This window comes from Strix aluco, chromosome Z (genome assembly GCF_031877795.1).
Source record: "Strix aluco isolate bStrAlu1 chromosome Z, bStrAlu1.hap1, whole genome shotgun sequence".
Taxonomy (NCBI): domain Eukaryota; kingdom Metazoa; phylum Chordata; class Aves; order Strigiformes; family Strigidae; genus Strix; species Strix aluco.
In genome coordinates, this window is record NC_133971.1 from 94340969 (window position 1) to 94360266 (window position 19298).

Here is a 19298-nt window from a genome sequence, read left to right on the forward strand (position 1 = left end):
ATAGGGTCTGGCAAAAAACCCCAGCAATACCCCATTGTATCTACCCCACCGAGACCCAACAAGGGTCCCCTTCAATACCACCAAGCTGCAGGAAACACCTTTGAAGCCAAATAGCCTTAAAATGGCTTTTTTTTTTTTTTTTTTTATTTTAAAGTGCTGTTGCTCTCCAGCCCAGGGAAGAGTCTCAGTGGTTGAGGTGCTCTGATTTGCTGCAAACCTCCTCCCCGGAGTGGAATTGCTTCCTCTCACTGGCTCAGTGGGTGAGAAATAGGGAAAGATGCTTCGACAGGGAGTAAGAATGGATTTGTGTGACCACCACTGAAGTATCTCAGGACACTGCAACACCGGGCAGTGCCACAGCCAGACTAAGGAGACAGCGCGGGGCTCCTGCGACAGCAAAACCTGAGTTTAAAGAGAAGAGAGAAGGTGGCTCGTGGGAAAGAAGTGACACGATGGCTTCAGGAGGAAGCGTTAAGGCACCTTGCGGCAGGCGTGGGGTGCAAACCTCCATCAGACAGGGAGGAAACGCAGCAGGAGACCTGCACAACCTGCTCTCAGGTGGTTCTTTTGCAACTGTGAGCTGGAGCGGGGCCAGAGGAGGCCACGAAGATGCTCGGGGGGCTGGAGCACCCCCCTGTGAGGACAGGCTGAGAGAGTTGGGGGGGTTCAGCTGGAGAAGAGAAAGCTCTGGGGAGACCTTAGAGCGGCCTCCCAGGACTGAAAGGGGCTACAGGAAAGGGGGGAGGGACTCTTGGTCAGGGGCATAGGGATAGGACAAGGGTTTTAAGCTGAAAGAGGGGAGATTTAGATTAGACCTAAGGAAGAAATTCTTCCCTGTGAGGGTGGGGAGGCCCTGGCACAGGTTGCCCAGAGAAGCTGTGGCTGCCCCCTCCCTGGAAGGGTTCAAGGCCAGGTTGGACGGGGCTTTGGGCAACCTGGGCTAGTGGAAGGTGTGTCTGCCCACGACAGGGGGTTGGAACTAGGTGATCTTTAAGCTCCCTTCCAACCCAAACCAGTCTGGGATTTTCTGATTCAATGAAATACTTCATTATAGTTCACCATGCTGCTACACCAACATAACTCTGAGCTGCAAGTCCCTGAGCTGGGCCCTCCGGAAGAGCACAAGTTGCTTTTTAAAGTCAGAAATTAATAGAAAACAAGATTTTTCCACCCATGAAGTCACCCAGCCACACCAAAATCAGGGCCACGGTGTTTTAAGCACAGGGAAACCCTCCCCCCAAGGTGGGTCAGGCAGCCCCAGCCTCCACCAGTGACAACCATGAAGACAGCAAAACATTCAAGTTAATGGAAACAAGTCTTTATTAAGTAACTTTTAATATCAGAAAAATAAAACTCTTATAATTCTCTTTACAGCAAATATATAATATCAGTGCTTTGGCCATCATAAGTTAAAGGCCCTTTATCATAAAATATATGGTTTTTAAACTTTACTCAAATTGAATTCATAATCCCTATGACCTCCCTACATATACATAACAAAAAGTGTAGTAAAATTAGCAAATACTAAACTATATTGATAGTTTATCATTCTTAGTTTGTGGTTTATAGAAATGGTACACGCACCTAATGTCTGTCGATTCCTTGGCTTATTAGTTGCGGTGTACGATGCAATAAAATACAAAATACATGCTCAGTGAACATTTGTTCATATCTACAAGACTGCAGCTAGAGATTAGGTTTCAATACTGACATGGAACTATTCTACAAGCAATTATAGCATTAAAGTTATGCAGTACGTAATATGCCGTCAAGGCAACTCTTATACTGAAAATCATAAAATAAAAACCGTTATTTGTAAACTTTTATACGAAATGTAACTCTTCAAGTGGAAATAAAAAATAAAATTTTCTGTATATTTACTAGTTCAATACACATATAATTTCTTTTCGTTATACTGAGAAAAAAGCTTTGTCTTGTCTTGGGAAAATAATGCTTCAAAAAAAATAGAAAAATCCACCAGAACTCCACTTTGTGTCTTTTTTTTTTTTTTTTTGTTGTTTTAATATATGCCAGCACAGATTTGGGAACGTACTGAGGATGAAAGAGCTAGAAACATCCACAGGTTGAAATGTAAGAAGCGCATTCAAAAGACATTTTTTTTTTTTTTCCCCTCCTCTTTATGATTGGAAAGACAGTTTTGAAATGAAGTAAACTGATTGCAGGGCCACTGTCACAGCTGCTGTCATGAATAATACACGGGCACGTACGCAACTCCCCCTTTTTCCTTTTCCTTACTAAAAATAAAATATATATTTATATATGTGCAAGACAAATATGGATTGAACATAAAAATGCTTCACATTTTGAACTAGATACTCTCTAAAAATGTAATTTAAGAACAGCTTGATCGGACTAATGAACGGAATGTCAGCATCCTCACTATTAGTCGAAGTATGTGCATCCCAAAGCCCTTACTGAAATGGGATGAAGCCAGCCAGACTTTTCCACATTACATTAAGAAAAAGCAGTGGGTAGGAATTCACAACTTGAGACCTTCCTGATCCTCTGAACACGCTGCCCCTCACACGTCGGGTGAAAGAGAGGTGTGTCGGGCAGCTTCTCTCCCCCCCGCCAGCCCCGCCTCACCATAATTTATTTGCTGAACCTGCCAATAACATCACCCATTTCAATAAATCAAACTATGCTTTAAAATAAAGGTATTTGCAATGCTGAAGAATTAGGCATAAGTTGTTGCACAAAGCAAAAATAATTTCCCCAAACCTGTTTTTTGTTGTTGTTGGTTTTTTTTTTTTGTTTGGTTTTTTTTTTTTTTTTTTTTCAAAACTGGCAGTGTAAAGAAGGCAGCATTGGAAGTGTTGTTTGATATATTGATAATGCCACAAACCCTCCACGGCGGACGAGTACTTCTGCGTTTAGGCGACGAGGTTCATTGCTGCCAGCGCACAGAAGTCCCAACGCTTCACAGAGATCCTTTAGAAAAACCTGTCAAATTTGTTTTTTTTAAAAGTTGTGTAATTGATGAAAACTTCCCCTCGCTGTGCCATAGCATCACACCAGATGTATCTCTGCTAAACGTGCCATCTGCTTACACTGAACCAGACAGAGACCACCTAGGTTTAGTGTTACCGTAGCAGCCTTTTGAGAAAGTAGAAATTTTATTAACAACTTCAGCCTAATCCCAAGAAAGCCCAACAGTCAGAATTCATTAGGAAGTTTACTAGAGGGTACCATTACACCCATGCCTTTAAGAGTTTTAAAAGTCCACATATAATACTATCTATATATATTTAAGAGTGAATTTGGATTGCCTGAGTAACAGCTGTCTGGCAAACGGGACACGATGGCGTTTCCTTTTCACAGATTTTGTTGGCACACTCCATGCAGAAGAGATTGTGGCCGCAGGGGACCAGGGCCGCAATGACTTCGCTCTCGAAGCAGATGACGCAGTCGTGCTTCCGTCTCGACTCGGGGGGCGAGCTGGACGTGGAGCCACCGTTGGAAGAGGAATAGCTGTTGGTACCGTTGGAGAAAGCAGGGATGTAGATGGGAAGGCCGGTTTGGTGGCCGGCGCTCGGTGGGTCGCTCCTCACTCTCCTAGCCAACGGGTGATCCAGACTTTCTGGAAAAGTGGGTGACAGGCGAGGAGTAGATGGTTGGCTCCCTCGGCGCTGAGGCTTGGCGTTAGTAGTCGGGTCGTTACCGAAGCCAGAGAGCGGGTTTACAGGTTCAAAAGGGGTCCAAATGGTTTGGGAAGGAGTCGGTAAGGAGTCATACGCCGGAGAGTCGACCGCGAGGTCTTCCGTGCCCACTGAAGGCAGCGTTTCTCCAAACCAGAAGTTGCCTGTGCTGAACGGACTCGTCGGGCTGAAGTCAGCCAATCTATTGCTTCCAAAATAGGAATCGGTGGAGCCACTTCCCAAGGAGCTGGAGCTGTCATTTCTATAATTAGAAATCATTCTGGTGCGGCTCGGAGGGACAGGATTAGAAGCGAGCCAGGCGGAGCCGAGAGTGCCTCCTTCAAAGCTGACATCCGTACCGTTGTAGTGGAAATCGTTCTCTTCGTTCAGCTCGATGTAGTTCCCGGTCCTCATGGCTATGTGCATCTCGATCTCCTCGCGCGCACGGTCGACGTTTTCGGGCATTCCCGTGACTTCGAAGACGGGCTCCTTGTCTCTGCTGGGTGTGACTATGTAGGTGTGGGTCTGCTGTTGAATTCTTTTGATTGTTGCTCCTTTCGGTCCCACCACCAGCCCAACTACACGGTAAGGCACCCTGACTTGGACCGTCGTCTGGCCCGGCAGGTTGGGGGTACAGGGCAAACCTCCCAGGGCAGGACCGTTCTTGTTGCGTGACGCTCTGATCATGGAGAAGTGTTCAGCAGCTGAGAGAATTTCCCTTTTGGCCATGGCTACGTCCTCTTTTCGTCCCGTGACAACGAAGATGGGTTCTTCTCCACGAACGGGGGTCTTAATGTAAGTATTTGTCTTGGCCCTTAGTGCTTTGATTTTGCAACCTGTTTAAAGGAAACACATGCAAGTTGAATCTAAGTTTAGAAAGCCACAAGAAAGCCATCTATTTTAAGCTGTTTGAGAGTTTCAAGAAACCCTAGGGTGAAACCAGAAGCTGCCATTTTTATCTCTGCAAGCCACATTAGAGAAAGCAGTCCCAACTTCTACCTATTATTTCCAAACAGACCTCTGACACGGCCACAAACTATTTTAGCAGCGTTTCTTGGGCTGGTTTAACCTGCCATCTCCTCAACTGCTATTAGACCGTGAATAAACGTGGATGGCTTTTTCCTACCAACAGCCACGTTCATGATTATCGCAGGAATAGCGGCGGGTTTAAGTTTTTCCTATTGATTGGGTACCCTGCAGTTATTTCTAAGCTCCAGCAAAAGGAGTTTTACTCATACTTGCGTGCTGATACACCAGCCCTTCACGACAAGCGTGCCCTAAAAGCAAATTAAACATTTACAAGTGAGAGAAGGGTCTGTATCACAACCTGTGTAGGATATAGATAAAATTATTGATTTACTGAGAACTCTTCATTTGCCTCCTGTTATCGATAAGTGTTATTTAAACCTTACTCTTCCCTGGGGGGTGAAGGAGCCACTCCTTGAACTATCAAGTAGGACTTCAAGCAGTTTGTTGCATGCAAATAAGGCTTACTACGTAATATTCTGTGCCTACGTGGAATTTCTCTCGTTAACTGGGTAAAAATAGTCTGAAAGAGAAGCAAAAAGCTAATGGAACGTTTGTCTTTGATTTTGGGGGACTGAAATATAAAGTTTGCTAGGACACAGTGGCAGCAGGCTCTTTCCTAAGATGCTAAAGGCATTTTGGCATGGTGCACGCAGAAGCACCTTCGCAGGACCAGAAAAGCAGGCAGGGCAAAACCAAAAGACACAAACCAAAATTAAGAGACACGAGTAGGTCCGTGACAGTCTACTGGATTCAGTCTGACCTGAATTTAACCTATTTTAACACAAATTCAAAAGCATGGCACACTAAATGCCGTTTTATAGCAAACTTCATCTTGAAACAACTACAAGCAACATTTGCAGACCAAGTGTTTTAAGCATCACTCCACTTGCAGAGTGAAATTTGTTCCCATTTTCCTCGTTAAGTATCTCCTAACTGTCTGGGTAGTCTCTTGAAAGAGTGTTTTGTCAGTCCCTTGCACCCAAGGTACCACTAGTGGTAATTTTACAGTTCGAAAGCCACTCAAAGACACACTTATTCAGGACTATCTGCTAATGGAAAAAAAAAAAGCGCAAATATGCAGATGCTGGTTGGGAATAGAGGGAAGGAAAAGCTGCTTCTTGCAGGGCCCCTGCTCACAGCAAGGACAAAGGCTGAACACAACAGGCCTTTGTTTCCAGGACACAGCTGGAGAGGAAGTTCATTATCTTCAACAGCTCGTCTGGAGGGCTCTGGGAGGCCCTACCTCCACCCGAAAGCACACGGGAGGGCTCCCAGCAAGGGAAGGAGGGAGGCACAGGCAGAGCTGTGCAAAGGAGGGGGATGGAGATCTCGAGAGCCAAACTAGAAGTTCTGCAAGAGCAGCAAGTGTCTGTAGGAGAGAACAAACCCAGAAGCCTCAACCTCCCACCACAGCCCACCGAGAAGGGCATGAGCGTGCTACCAGATTAAAAAAAAAAAAAAAAAGGAAAACACAGGCGTGAGGTGCCCTAAGGAAGCAGAACACACATCCTTTGAAGCCATGCCATTTCCCAGCTCGTAACAGACAGCAGCAGCCCTCTTTGGCAATTTGCCTTTACTCCCCCCATCTCTTTGTTTGCCTTTCTCCCTGGAAGTAAATCTGCTCGCCCGCTCCGCTTCCCATTCCTTCACAGTTACTCAGAAAAGATGGTGGGCTCACACCTTAAACCCACGAGAATCCCTAAAATGGTGCTGCTGAAGTTTTCACACCAGTCGAGCCCTTTTTACTGGAACACCTAAAACTAAAGTCAGATGGGTAGCAATTATTCTCCAATTTACAGATTACTTTCATTCACTCCATTCCACCCAAGCATATAACCTTATTTCCCAAAAATTAGAGGCAGCATTTAAAGAACACTAGGAGCATCTAATACAAGACATACACATATATAAATAGCTATATAATTCTTTATTATATACCACAGTTCAGAGCCTGCTTAATCCTAGATCCCAAAGCGCCTTACCAATTCTTACAGTTTATATTTTAAAAAAAGCTTTTCTTGGTGTTTTAGAAGCTCAAATCAAATTAGAAGTTTGCACCTTCAGCTCCGTTTGCCATTTCAGCTGCAAACTCCAAGATTGCTTTGCCAAAGCCACATTTCCAAACCACACTGGTGTGAAAAAAAAAGCCTTCTTGCCTTTCTTCCTCAGGCTGCAGAATGGCACAGGCCAAGGTGGGCAGAAATTTCTTTTAAGGTACAAATCACATACCTAGAAAGCAGAGGCCAAACGCTGCCTCAACTCCCTGCAGCGACAGAACAAGACTTTTAAACATCAGAAAGCTGGCTTCAATGGAAAGCTGACTCCACAGATCGTCAAGGTCAACCTCAAAACTTTATCTGAAAAGTCAGAAAGAACTGAAGAAAGTCACCACATATGAAACCCAACATTTCTGAATGAGTCAGTCAATACCCGCTGGGTTTTGTCCGCAAGGAGTGCTGGAAAACCCCTCAACAGACAAAGTCAAGGCAAAACACAAGGTCAGTAGCCCATTATTACCACTCCAGCAGGATGATTTTTCTATTTGCTTTTACTCAGCTGCTCTGGCTTCCCACCCTCCTCCCTTAGTCACTACCGAGGCGATGATACGAAGCATGGCTGATCCCATCCCCTCTCCGACAATTCAGGGCATCCAGAGGCAGCTGTGGCCACGATGACACAAGGTCGGCCAGCTATGAAGTCATGTGGCCGAAGGATGAATCAAGAAGTTTCCCAATCTCCCGAGCTTAGACACAGAAAGACAAAGGAAAAATAAAAATAACACCGCCCCACATTTTTGCTGTAAATCATCAGATCATTGCATCGAAGATTTTGAAGTCCAGAGATTAAAAAAAAGCCTGAAGAGGGGACTTCTAGACTGAAAATTCAGTTTAATCAAGCCCTTCAAACTAATTTTAGTTTTGTTATGATAAAGGAAGTCAATACAATACAAGGTTACCACACTTGGTCCAGCACTATAGGCATTCCTACGCAGCACACTCAGCCACAACTGACATGGTTAAAGCAAAAATCCTTTAGTTTTGCTTTTATTTAGGCAAAGATTTAGTACTTGCCTGCCCAGGCACCCGACGAGGAGCTGAGCCCACACCAAGCCCTGCAGGCAGCGCTCATCCTGGGCCGGCTGACTTGTATCATTCTCAAGCCTCCTCCCCATTTTCCCTCAAGAGGATTATTTGACTGAACGTTTTAAACACGCTGTGAACATTATAGTCCCCAAGAAACTTAAGGGTAGCTCTGAAGGAATTGTTTACCTCATACACTACCAATTTAAAATGATCAAATACTTCCTTATTAAAAAAAAGGTGATAGGAAGACAGATTATTTTTTTTTTCCCCTTGAAGCGAGGGTTAAGCATCACAGCCACAGCACCCACAGTCCTCACCCATCACTCCAACTTTCACCTTTCATCATCACAAGCAGTTCGAGAGAGGTCAAACCCAATCTCAGGCCATTTACTCGACAAGGGAAACTCCCCAAGGGAGCCAGCAGAGCCAAGCGACCGCAGCGGCAACCCTGTGCACGCCTGCCTCGCACCACACCAGTCAGCCTGGGGCTGGCAGCCAAGAACCACCCAAAAAAGTAAAATGCAGCTCAGCAACGCAGGGACACACGCCTCGTACCCACCACAGTCCTCCTGCCAAGTGCTGTGAAATTGGGGTCCAGGCATGCAGGGGAACCCAAACTTTCTTAGCATCATGGCTGTTTAACCTTGCCTCCCCAGTTGTTAGGAAAAAAAAAGGTGAAAGTTTATTTAAGTAGAAACCTGGAAGTCACAGTGGGTAAAAATTCAGTGAGCAGCCCCTGTGAACCTCCATCAAGTGACAATAGCAGCTTGTTCTCCTTCCCTGCTCCTGAGGAGTACTGAGCTAAGGGGATCAAACCTGAGAACCTCCTCCAGCTCTTGAGACACACAAATCCTGTGGGAAGACACCCGGGCTGCGAGAGCAGCGAGCCGGGTGAAGCTGCATTAGCACCAACTCCTCTCTTCCACAGGAGGCAAGACAAACCCGGCGTCCTCCAAATCAGCCCCAGAGCAACCGCGGGCAAAGGGCAGATCTCACAGATTGGCCTCCGCAGCTTGTTAGCACCAAAGAGAAAGCTGTAGTTCACAGGAATATATTTTTCAGTAGGTTTGCCGTTATCTGATGAAAGGCAATACTGTATTACAGCCTCCACTCTGAATACAGTCTTTAGCACTCAGGCCACAGCTTTGGTAATACACTGACACCCAGTAAGGAGGTGGCGACAGAGTAATTAGTCATGTCAACCTGGAACCATGAGCTGCGAGTAAAGCTGTGGCTAATTCCTTACCTAGAAAGTAAAGGCAGAGTCTGGGAAGTCCCTGCAGATCCGCAGGGGCTGGCACAGCACCACCGGGCATGCCAAGGAGCAAAGGGACTGCACAGGGCTCTTTGTTTTTGATGAACCTGTGACTGTTGGGTGCAGACACAGCTTTAAAAGTGGAGTCTGTCAAGCTGGCACAGCCCTTATTTCATTGCTAGGTTGCCACAAGCTTTTAATTGGGAAGTGGGAACTCCTGCAGCTAAGGTAAGGAAGGATTTGCAGAGACTGAAGCACTGGATGTACCAGAAGGCCAACAGCTGCTGGGGCTGCAGAGCATAACACTGCCCACCTGATTAACAACCCAAAATTAATCTACTTCATTAAGAATGACTGCTCTACCTATTTTTCAGAAGAGCTGGTGGTACAAGCTGCATTCTTTTGCTTAAACACAGTGCATCCCTTCAGTTGTGACATGGCTAAAAACATCTATCCAGTTTGTGATTATACAGTAGAAAACTGATTTATGCCCCATTTATTAAGCAGAGATGAAGCTGCATTGAGACAGAAAACAAAAATCCTATTCTACACTGTTTAATGGTTAATACTCCTCAAGCAGGCTGGCTACACAAGACCAGAACATTTTTGGTACTTCTCTGGGTTATTAAAGTCATACAAAATACTACCTGTTGTCTGGCCAGTTGAGGGACTGACTCAGGTTACCATCTGCTTTCACCTAAGATCAATTAATTCATCTCACACTTTGTTTTAATTCATGGACTGGAGAAAATTCAACTCCTGACAATTTTTTTTTTTTTCAACTGACTGTTGAATATAGTTAGTTGGTTCAAGGAAGATAAAGTAATTTCTCTGCACTTGCAAAAGATACCAATTTGCACAAAACCCTTTACTCAGGCAGCTATGGCCCCTGTGGCATTTTGATTTTAGCAAGGAAGGCTGTAAAAATAAAGCTTTTAATTTTTTTTAAAACAATTTTAAGAGCCTAAACTTGGATAATAATTATCAAACCGATTTTTCTGAAAGCAAGTTTCCATTTATTTTTATGCAGCTTTCTCTCCAGCCAGAGGTAAGCTGAGAGATACCTCATTGCAGAGCGCAGCATCCCTTCCAAATACAGGACTAGACCAACCACCAACAGCTTTAACAGCTCTCCATTAGCATTATATAGTACAGATAATAGTCTGATCACTATTTGGGTTAATTAGGTGGTAAGATTAGGGCTCCCGTGTGACAACTAGACATGATACATGCCAGAGAGCTAACAAATGTGGATACACCAAGAGACAGGCGCAGCTTGCAGCTGGGATTTGCTCAAGCTCGCGGGGCAGGTCGCTGGCAGGTTTGGGAACAGAAGGCAGTCCCCAAAGGAGAGCAGCTAACTGCTTAAATGGGGACATGGATGCACACAGATTTTAAGCAACAGCCATTTTGTTCACCTAGCAAACCAAAGCAATCTTCTCCCGGGTGCTACCCAAGCTGCGGTTTCCTTGGAGGTGGCCACCTGAAACACACACACACAGAGTTGTGAGATTAATGTCCCCTGGGCAAAGGCTTTTCCCCACAGGCTAGTTGTGCTCCTGCCCTTCAGCAGGTTGTATTTTCTACAAGAATTTTTCCACTTATCACAGTAGGGATGCTTCGTGGGAACCCACCAGATCTTCTTCTCAAATTTATGATCCAAACACGATACTGATATCATTATGATCTAAAACCTGGGAACAAAGTTCTGGCTCTCTGCTCTGGAGTGTGGCTGTATTAATGGTTTTAGACAACAACTGTACCTCAGAAGTGCTGTACACGGGTAATAGCTAATACAACACTACAATAAGCAATGCTACAAGTAGGTTAACTAGTGAGTAGCGTAGAGGAGAAAGAAAAACTCAACTGACAGCCACTCTGATAAAGTTACTCCAAGAGAAGGAATGATGGCATACAAGTCAAGAAAAATAAAAATTGGAGCATTTTCTACCAAAGACATTTTTCCCTGCCTCCTGACCCCCTCATTAACTTACCGCTGCAATCAAAGGCTTTTAGTTACACGGCAGTTCCCAAACCCCTGTGCCTGCCTGTGGAACATTTCAATATGACTCACGCTATATATAGCGACTGAGACTGCTCCCATTATAATTCCATCACACTTACCCATTTCTGAGGAGCAACTGACCACTTCTTTTGCTTTGTATTTTTTACGTGTACGAATGCTAAGATGATACACAACTTTCCTACCTGTCAGTATTCAGCTAGGACTGCAGAAGGAGTTTTAGACGTGGTACTTTCCAGACCAGCACTTGAAGCTTGAGGCACCAGAAGGACAACCTGGAGATCCCAAGCACTTTAACCAAAAGCCAAGGAATCAGTCAGCCCCTCGGTGGTGCCAGACCACAGGGAGCAGGACTTCGTTTGGCTGCCAAGCTAACAGATGGGAAAAGAGGGGAGCTTTAAGAGTCTCTGACAATGCTGAGAAATTTTCCCAAAGGAAGGCTGCTCAGAAGCTCTCAGGGATGTTTCCCTCTTTTGGAAACCAAAAGCCCTTGTTCAAGAACTGTGTACAAACTCTTTATTAGAGATTTCTTAAGTGTGTATCAATTTATCAATCAATTTATGAAGCAGTCAGCCTGCACACTGTTTCCTTCTTTATGTCAGGCTGGGACAATCTATCACATCAGCAATCTCAGAGGCAGAGGAATACTCCAATTCCCAAGACAGATGGCAACTCAGTAAACAAGTTACACGCAGCAAAAGAGCCAGAGGGCAGCAACTTGTATTATTAATTACTTGCACTACTGCAGCACCAGGACTAAGGTAGCAGCTGCTGAGCAAAATTAGACAGATACGGTAGTAGAAAATAAGAGAGGGAGTATGTCCAATAAATAAAACTGCTACAGGAAAAAAAGTTGTTTTCATGAAGAACGTTGATCTAGTGAATGAAGCAGATCGGTGTGAGCAACAGCGGGGGGAAACCCGACCTGCACAAGGAGGATATTAAAAGGGATCACCATTCAGCATGCCACGCAGCACGCCAAGAGGGCCAAAAAAAGGAAGATTGCAAAAAAATGTGCAAATCTTCACCGACACCAAAGCCCCGATTCAAAAATGCTGCTAGAGCGGTGGTTTTATACACAAAATTCCGCAGTATATTGTCAAATGTAAAACGAACTAGAGGGTAAAAAGAGATACTGTGTCTTTGTTCAAAGGAGCAGCAGAGAACTTGGTGCAGACCGCAGAATTACTGACTCACACCAGTGAAGGAAACTGAGATCTCGGATGCTGGCAAGATCTCATGAACTTAAAGGAATACCTGAAAGAGAGAGAAAAAGAAGACATTCTTAAAGAGCAACTGAAATTGGAAACAAATGCTTGATGTAGGGCTTTTTGGCCTTTTCTTTTGATTAAACAAAAATGTTCTAGTTCTCAGCAGCCTTTTTTTTTTTTTTGCTACAGCAAGTTTGCAACCCTATCCCTGTTACATTTTTTGCCTGCAATAGGGAATTGGCCCTGTGGGGTGGAGGTATTGCATCAAAAACAAATTTAAGATCTTTGAGATCCAACACTTTGTTTAGAACAAAGTTTCTCTTCCAGAAATTCAGACCACAGTGTACTAGAAGAGAGGGTAACAGGGGCTAAGACAGGGAAACACACAACATCTGCTGACTTTACCAACAGCTTAAAAAAAAATCATCACCCTTTTCTCATGCCACAGAAAGGTTAATCCAGTGCAGTTCAGGAGCACATTAATCAGGATTTCTTTTGTATGTGTATGTTATAAACTTAAAAACACATGCTCTTTTAGAACACGGCAATTCTACAAGAAAAACAAAAGGACCAGAGGAGTAGGAATTGGCATTTTACATCACAAGATTTTGATTATTTTAATTTCAGCTTCATCCAAAAATCTTACTGATGCAGGTATTAACGTATGAATACCAGAAACGAAAATCTACAGAATTTCTGGCAGACTACACAAAGAGAAAAATCTCCTGAGTGTGCACTGTATTTGGTGTGCTTCCCACCCAACAAGCCAGACAAGAGCAGCATTTATGACTTGAGGATTGATGATCCCAGCTGGAGAACTTGCACCCTTCTGACACACTTTGCAACTTGAGTTGGATCTTTGCATAGCACAAGTGACAAACGGCAGAACTGAAATGATGTTTGTTACACAGCACCGGAGCAAAAGGCTGCAGAAACTTCAGCAGCGATTTCAGACTCTGCCAGGCCACAGCACGCTCACGTGTTTCAGTTCCTGGAGATCCAGGCTCTAAAAGTGATGAGCCTTCAACTTGTCAGAAAAAGAGCTTTTATATTGGATTTTAAAGCTCAAGTTTTCTTTCAGTCTTTAGAACAAGCCATTTAATATAGCATTTAATAACCTGCTTGTTATAGAAGATGCAAAAAAAAAAAAATCTGAGGTGTAACTGCCTTTTCAGCTTTCACTGAAAATAATTTAGCTGAACCTGTGGTCTTTGTTGTCTGTGGCAATCAACTGACAGAGAGATATGTGATGACTTCAGTCATGCAAATTAAACTTATTCTTGAGTGGAAATCTTAAGCACTCAGTTTAAAAAAAAAAAAGGAATTCATACTAGTTAGCTATGCTTTTTCTGACTACTTCTTACAGGTTAACAATTAAGTCGAGGCTATGTAAAGTATTGTCAGCAACTCGGTAACATTATCATCACAACATATCGAGACATAAAACCAGACATATAGTTCTTGAAAAGACTATAATTATTCTACTAGAGGACATCTATCTACTGTACTCGCTAACACAAGTATTTGCTCCAGGATTGTTTTAGCACTGTTCCCACTCCCCAAGAGTGATAGCTATTGTTTTTATTTGGCTAGATAGTTATCAGCTACCAACTTATCAGAATGATTTTTTTGTTTCAAGTTACAGGACTATTTTAAGCAAAGTAATATTTTGCTCAAGAGCCCACATTCAAAAATCAAAGAGCAAAGACGGAGCCCAAGATCATTAAATATGCATAAAAATGTTATTTTAGTTGCAAGGCCGTCTCATGCAAAGCAGATTTGTCATTATCGATTTAATCAGTGAAATGGGATGATATCATTCCTCCTCCTCTTACTCATCTGGGGTTTGGAGGCTGCCCTGCCCGTTTCAAGCTCTGCAGCCACCATCCAAACTATCCTTACTGAAGAAAGAGAAGCATCAGGCTTTAGAGTTAAGTAGCTCCAACTCCAGTGATGTCTTAGGGAAGAAAACCACTATTGTCAGATTTATTGAGGATATAAACACTTGGAAAAATCACGTTACTTGGACAGCCACAACACTGGAATGCATTAGCAAATACATTCCAACAATCATTATCAGAAGATGGTTAATACATTCAAGGATGAAGCATCTCTCTACAGGACACTTTTGTCCCTTCCAGCATCTTTCAGGCTTTCTGTTCATGTCTTCAGACACCATCCCTTTTTTTTTTTTCCCCTATTCAAAAGAGCTTTTAGTGTTCAAACATGACTTTTTTGGTTTTTAGTGTAAAGAAAGTAGCAGCAGGCACTGAAAACTCCCCTTACACTTAGCAAATCCTTCTCAAGACCCTCCAGACCAGGGCAGAACTGCCACAGAGTTACCACCACCAGCTTTACTTAGAAGAAACAGTTTTCAGGTGATCCGCAGCAGACTTTGACAAGTCCTTCACATGATTTAGAGATTAAACCAGAACCTCCCAAGTTAACTCTCCAGAAGTTTTTTTTTTTTTTTTAAGTCTGGATACATGCTTATATAATTTTGGGTATACGCCCTATGCCAGCTCTTCTCAGGCAAACAAGGCCACCTCCTCAGCAATGCAGCTTTCTTGCTACCACTTCTGAAGAGCACTTTCTCCAACTTTTTTTTTTTTTTAAACCAACGCAACTTTGCACATGCAGGATTTTTAGCTGCTGACAGCAAAGGAAGTCACTTTTCTGATCAGCGTGACGACCAGCCAACTTACCGAAGGTTGGATTCAACAGCTAGTTCAAATTCATACAGGAAGCCTGTACAATGCCATGAATGGAATCTAGTTTTCCTGGCTCCTAGTCACATGCCTTAACAAGAATAAAAGGATACAAATATCTTTTCCTTTGTTGTTCACCTTTGAGATTCTTCCACTTCAAAGACTACAAAGAATTACATTACACTACTCTAACCAGTATCTGTCAGCTTCATTTTCAGGGGGGTACAAGGGGAGTAAGAAAAGGTTGAGAACATTTAAGATTTAAAAAAAGCAACAACAACAAAAAAAAGCACAAAACCTGTCAGGTTTCAGAAATACTACAGAATTTTTTTTTAAAGTAACACCTACTATTCATTAAAAGAAAATCTTACTTAAGCCTCTTCCGCTGATGTAAATGCTTCTAGCAGCAACACATTAAACTCCTGTCACAGTAACCCTGCTGCCTCCAACGTACTTCACAAGAAAACCATCAACCACAAGGTACATTTCAGGCCCTCCAACACCTCCTATAGCTGTGACATCCCACATCTGTGCCCAGCTCCCAGCAGAGATTCAGCAAGCGCAGCTACCCACGTGGGAACCTGCAACACAGCGACCCAGAGCAGGGCTGTGGGAGCGCCACTTCACTGCCTGAAGGGCTATATTTATTTCTGAAATTTGCACGTAATTGAAAAAAAAATAAAGTAAATGCAAGCACCGTAAGGTTTTTGTTTGTTTACAGCTCTCTTAGGAATCGTGGGGTCCTTTGGTCTGCTAAACAGTGACTGGAAATTCTCCTCCTCTGTGCAAAAAATTAAATTTAGATAAAAAAATACCGTGGAATTCCGGTTATCATTACTCTTTCAGTTAGGGGGTTAGGACTTACAATAAACATGCTTTCAGACACAGCAGTGAGGCCTCCAGCAAAGCCTAAATCAAACTCAGCATTCCTGGTATTTCAGAGCTGATGTTTTCAGGCTGCAGACATTTCAAGTTCTTTTTATACCTCACAAAGACAGCAAAAGAAAGAATATCAACTTAATCTTCGTGAAAATCCATCAGCAGTAACATTCCAATTGCATTGCCCTTACATAATTAGATACTAAAGTATCACAGCACAGAGGAGTCTGGCATCAAACTTCAGCTGAATTCGTTCAAGATAACGCACCCAGCTGGTTACGATGTGTGCTAGGAAGAGAATGTGCAGCATCTTCATTTTTAGAGAGAGCAGAAGGATCGGTGAAGGATGCAGCTCTGGCCAGGCTTGCTCGAGGCAGACCAAGCTGCTGGGCTAGAGCACAGACACATGCAGGGCAGGTGGATGGGAGAGCAGGAGCCTCTAGCCCATGCAATCTGGGCCATAAAAGGAGACGCAAGGACTAGTATTTCTAAGAAATTTGACAAATATTTAGTGGAACTAATACAACTTACATAAGTCAGTCTCTAAGCATAAGTCTCCCCTGAATGAGAATTTTGAAGGACCTCCTTACGCAAAGCTTTCATGCAAGTATATTTGGTAACAGTTTTTTTAGCTCTCCTTCTGCTCCTTCCTCTTTCATAGCCCTAATTCTTTTTATGATACAATCCCTCCCCACTGAGGCTAAATATTTTATCACAAGCCAAACAGCGTGACATCAGATAAGAAATAAAAGCAAAAGCAGCAAATGAGCTCTTCAGGAACAACGATCCTATTTCTATGCAAACTCCATTATCTTGTTTTTAAGTGACCCAAAGTACTGAAAAATGTACTACAGAGAACAATCCTGATCTGGTGGAGAATAAACACGGCAGCCTAATTGGTCCTTGAAGCCCACTAGTTTGTATTTCTCTTTCAGAGGACTGTAGCAATAACCATTTTCAGTTCTGTTTTCCATTCCCCCCCCAGCCGCCTGTCATCCCCAATGACACATGAGCAAAGTCTTCCAAGAAATAGCGTTTGAACATCTTCAAAGATATTTTCTGCTTGAACAGAACGGACTTGTCTGCATCAGAGGAAGCTACCTGCCAATTTTTGCAGCACAGCCTTTCGTTCTCCTTTGACACACCCAGCACAAAAACCCACCCTTGACTGCTGCCTAAAATAAATGTAGGAAGATAAAACCAAAGTCTGCCTAAGCATCGGTGCTCAGCGGGTATTTCTTATCGCACCACACTGGTTTAAAATAATTTTACCATTTCTTCCATACTCAAGGAGAAAAAGAAACAAAAGCCACATTGATGTAGAGAGACCAGACAGCATAACCGCTCGTTATCGGAGTCGATCAGCAAACAAGACACACCACCCCCAGACCAATAAAGAATAACACTGAAAGGGAACAGGAAGAGAGCGGCAACTTCATTGTCTGCATTTCCAGACCCACACACTTGACAGCGCTTCTCTTGCGATATAAAAAGTGCTTTTAAAATTAGGTTCACCGCCAGAAAGCTGGCGTGAAGCATCATCTTTCTGCCTCCTCCAAGCACCGCTCCCATGAGACCACATGAAAGGCCAGCAACGAACGTGACATCACTGATATGACCTTATCCTAACGGCGTAACAGAGACCCACGGAGTGTAGCAATAGCGATCAACAGGAAGCCACAACCCGAGCAGAAAGACAAGGGCTTTCACACAGAAGAAGGCTGCACGTGGCTCCTTTCTCCATCTCGCTGGCTCCTGAGGTCCCACTTTGTCTCGGCGAGCGCTGTGGAAAGCTGGAGGAAGGGTGTCAGCCCATACCCTGCTCTGCAAGGCAAGCAAGTTAACCCGAAAGTCTTTGGAAAACACGGTCCAAAGTTCTTACGGCGAAAGGCAGCTTCTTACTGAAAACCACAAGCCGAGTGTCACTGAAGCCCGAAGCCTGTGCCAACACTTACCTGTACAGGGCCAGGCTATATCCTGTGTTTTACAGCTCAAACTAAGCCAAGGTCTGAGCGAGCCCAGCGCTGGCTCTCGCCTTCTCAAGCGGGGCCGGCCTGCTGCCGTTCCCCCGTGGGGAGGCCGGGGGGTGGGAGAGGTGAGGTAGGCCCTACGGGGCACAAAGCTACTACCGGGGCGAGGGGCTCCTCCAGCCGGCACCCCACGGGTAAACCTTGCCACGAACCCCCGGGGAACGAGCAGCAGGCCCAGGCCTAAGGCCACCGCTCCCCCTCCCCCTCCCCGCCGCCGCCTCCCTCCTCCACACCCGGGGACTGGGGGTGTCCCCCCGCGCCGGTCCCCCACTCACCCTGACGACCCACGATCTCGGCCACATGCTCGGAGCTGGGCACGGGCACGCACTCGGTGGTGTTGACGCTCTTTCGGCGGAGCAGTGCCGCCTGCTCGCCGTTCAGGCCCGCCGCCGCCCCCCCCCCTCCGCCGCCGCCGCCGCCCAGGCCGCCGCCGTAGGCGTGGGACAGCATCGCCGCCATCATGCCCTGAGGATCGTCCGCCCCGCAGAGCGCCCCGGCCGCCGCCGCCGCCGCCTCCTGCGCATCGAAGGAGGGCGAGAGCAGGACGGAGCCCAGCGCCGGCAGCAGCGGGAGCGGCTGGGAGGGCGAGGAGGACGAGGAGAGCAGCAGCAGCGCGGCCGGGTCCTCCTCCTCCTCCTCCTCCTCCTCGTCCTCCCCCGCCAGCAGCTCCTCCTCCTCCTCCTCCAGGTCTCCCTCGTCCCCCGCCGCCGCCGCCGCCGCCGCCGCCTCCTCCTCCTCCTCCTCCTCCTCCGCCCCGCCAGGCCCCGGCTCTCCGGGGGGGTCGGGCGGCGGCGCCAAGCCCGCCTGCCGCCGCCGGCTTTGCCGCCGGGCCGCCCCTCCGCGGTGGCGGAGGCCGAGGCCGGCGAGGCGCTGCTGGAGCAGCAGCAGCGGCGGCGGCGGCGGGTGGGGAGGGGGGGGGAGGCGCGGCGGCTCGGCGGGCTCGGCGGCGGCGGGGGAGGCCGCGGCGGTGCTGCCGCTCGGCATGGCGGGGGGGGGTAAGGGGAGGGGGGGAGGCGCTGCGGGCCGGGCCGGGCCGAGCCGAACCGGGCCTAGCGGCGCGGGGCCGCCATGCCGCGGCGGGCACCGAGCGTGGCGGGCGCGGCCTGGGCGCTGGGGCCGCGCTCCTCAGCGCGCCTTTTGTCCCATGGCAGCTCCCCTCGGCGGCGGCCGCGGGCGGCGGCGGCGGCGGAGGGGCGGGGGGGGGCGGCGGCGGCGGGGAAGGAGGCGGGGGGGAGGCGCGGAGGAGGAGGCGGTGCGGCCACGCCCCCCGCTCGCCGCCGCGCTATTGGGCGGCGGAGCCGGTTCCTGGGCGGGGCCCCGGGAGGGGGCGGGGCCTGTGGGGCTGAGGGGCAGGGGCGTGCTGGGCGGGAAGGCGGGCGGCGGGGAGTCCGCCCTCAGGCCGCCCTGGGCAAGGCCGGGCT

At 46.4% G+C, this 19298-nt stretch overlaps 1 protein-coding gene across 1 annotated transcript; it reads right to left on the reverse strand.

Annotated features, from left to right (window-relative positions):
- Positions 1-1302: 1302 nt before the first annotated feature.
- On the reverse strand, positions 1303-19008 carry LOC141918003 (RNA-binding E3 ubiquitin-protein ligase MEX3C-like). Its single transcript, XM_074811905.1, has 2 exons — positions 18153-19008; positions 1303-4495 (listed from the first exon to the last, which is right to left on the reverse strand). Exons 1-2 carry the CDS (start codon positions 18859-18861, stop codon positions 3270-3272), a joined length of 1935 nt encoding a protein of 644 aa, XP_074668006.1. The 5' UTR covers positions 18862-19008; the 3' UTR covers positions 1303-3269.
- Positions 19009-19298: the final 290 nt, after the last annotated feature.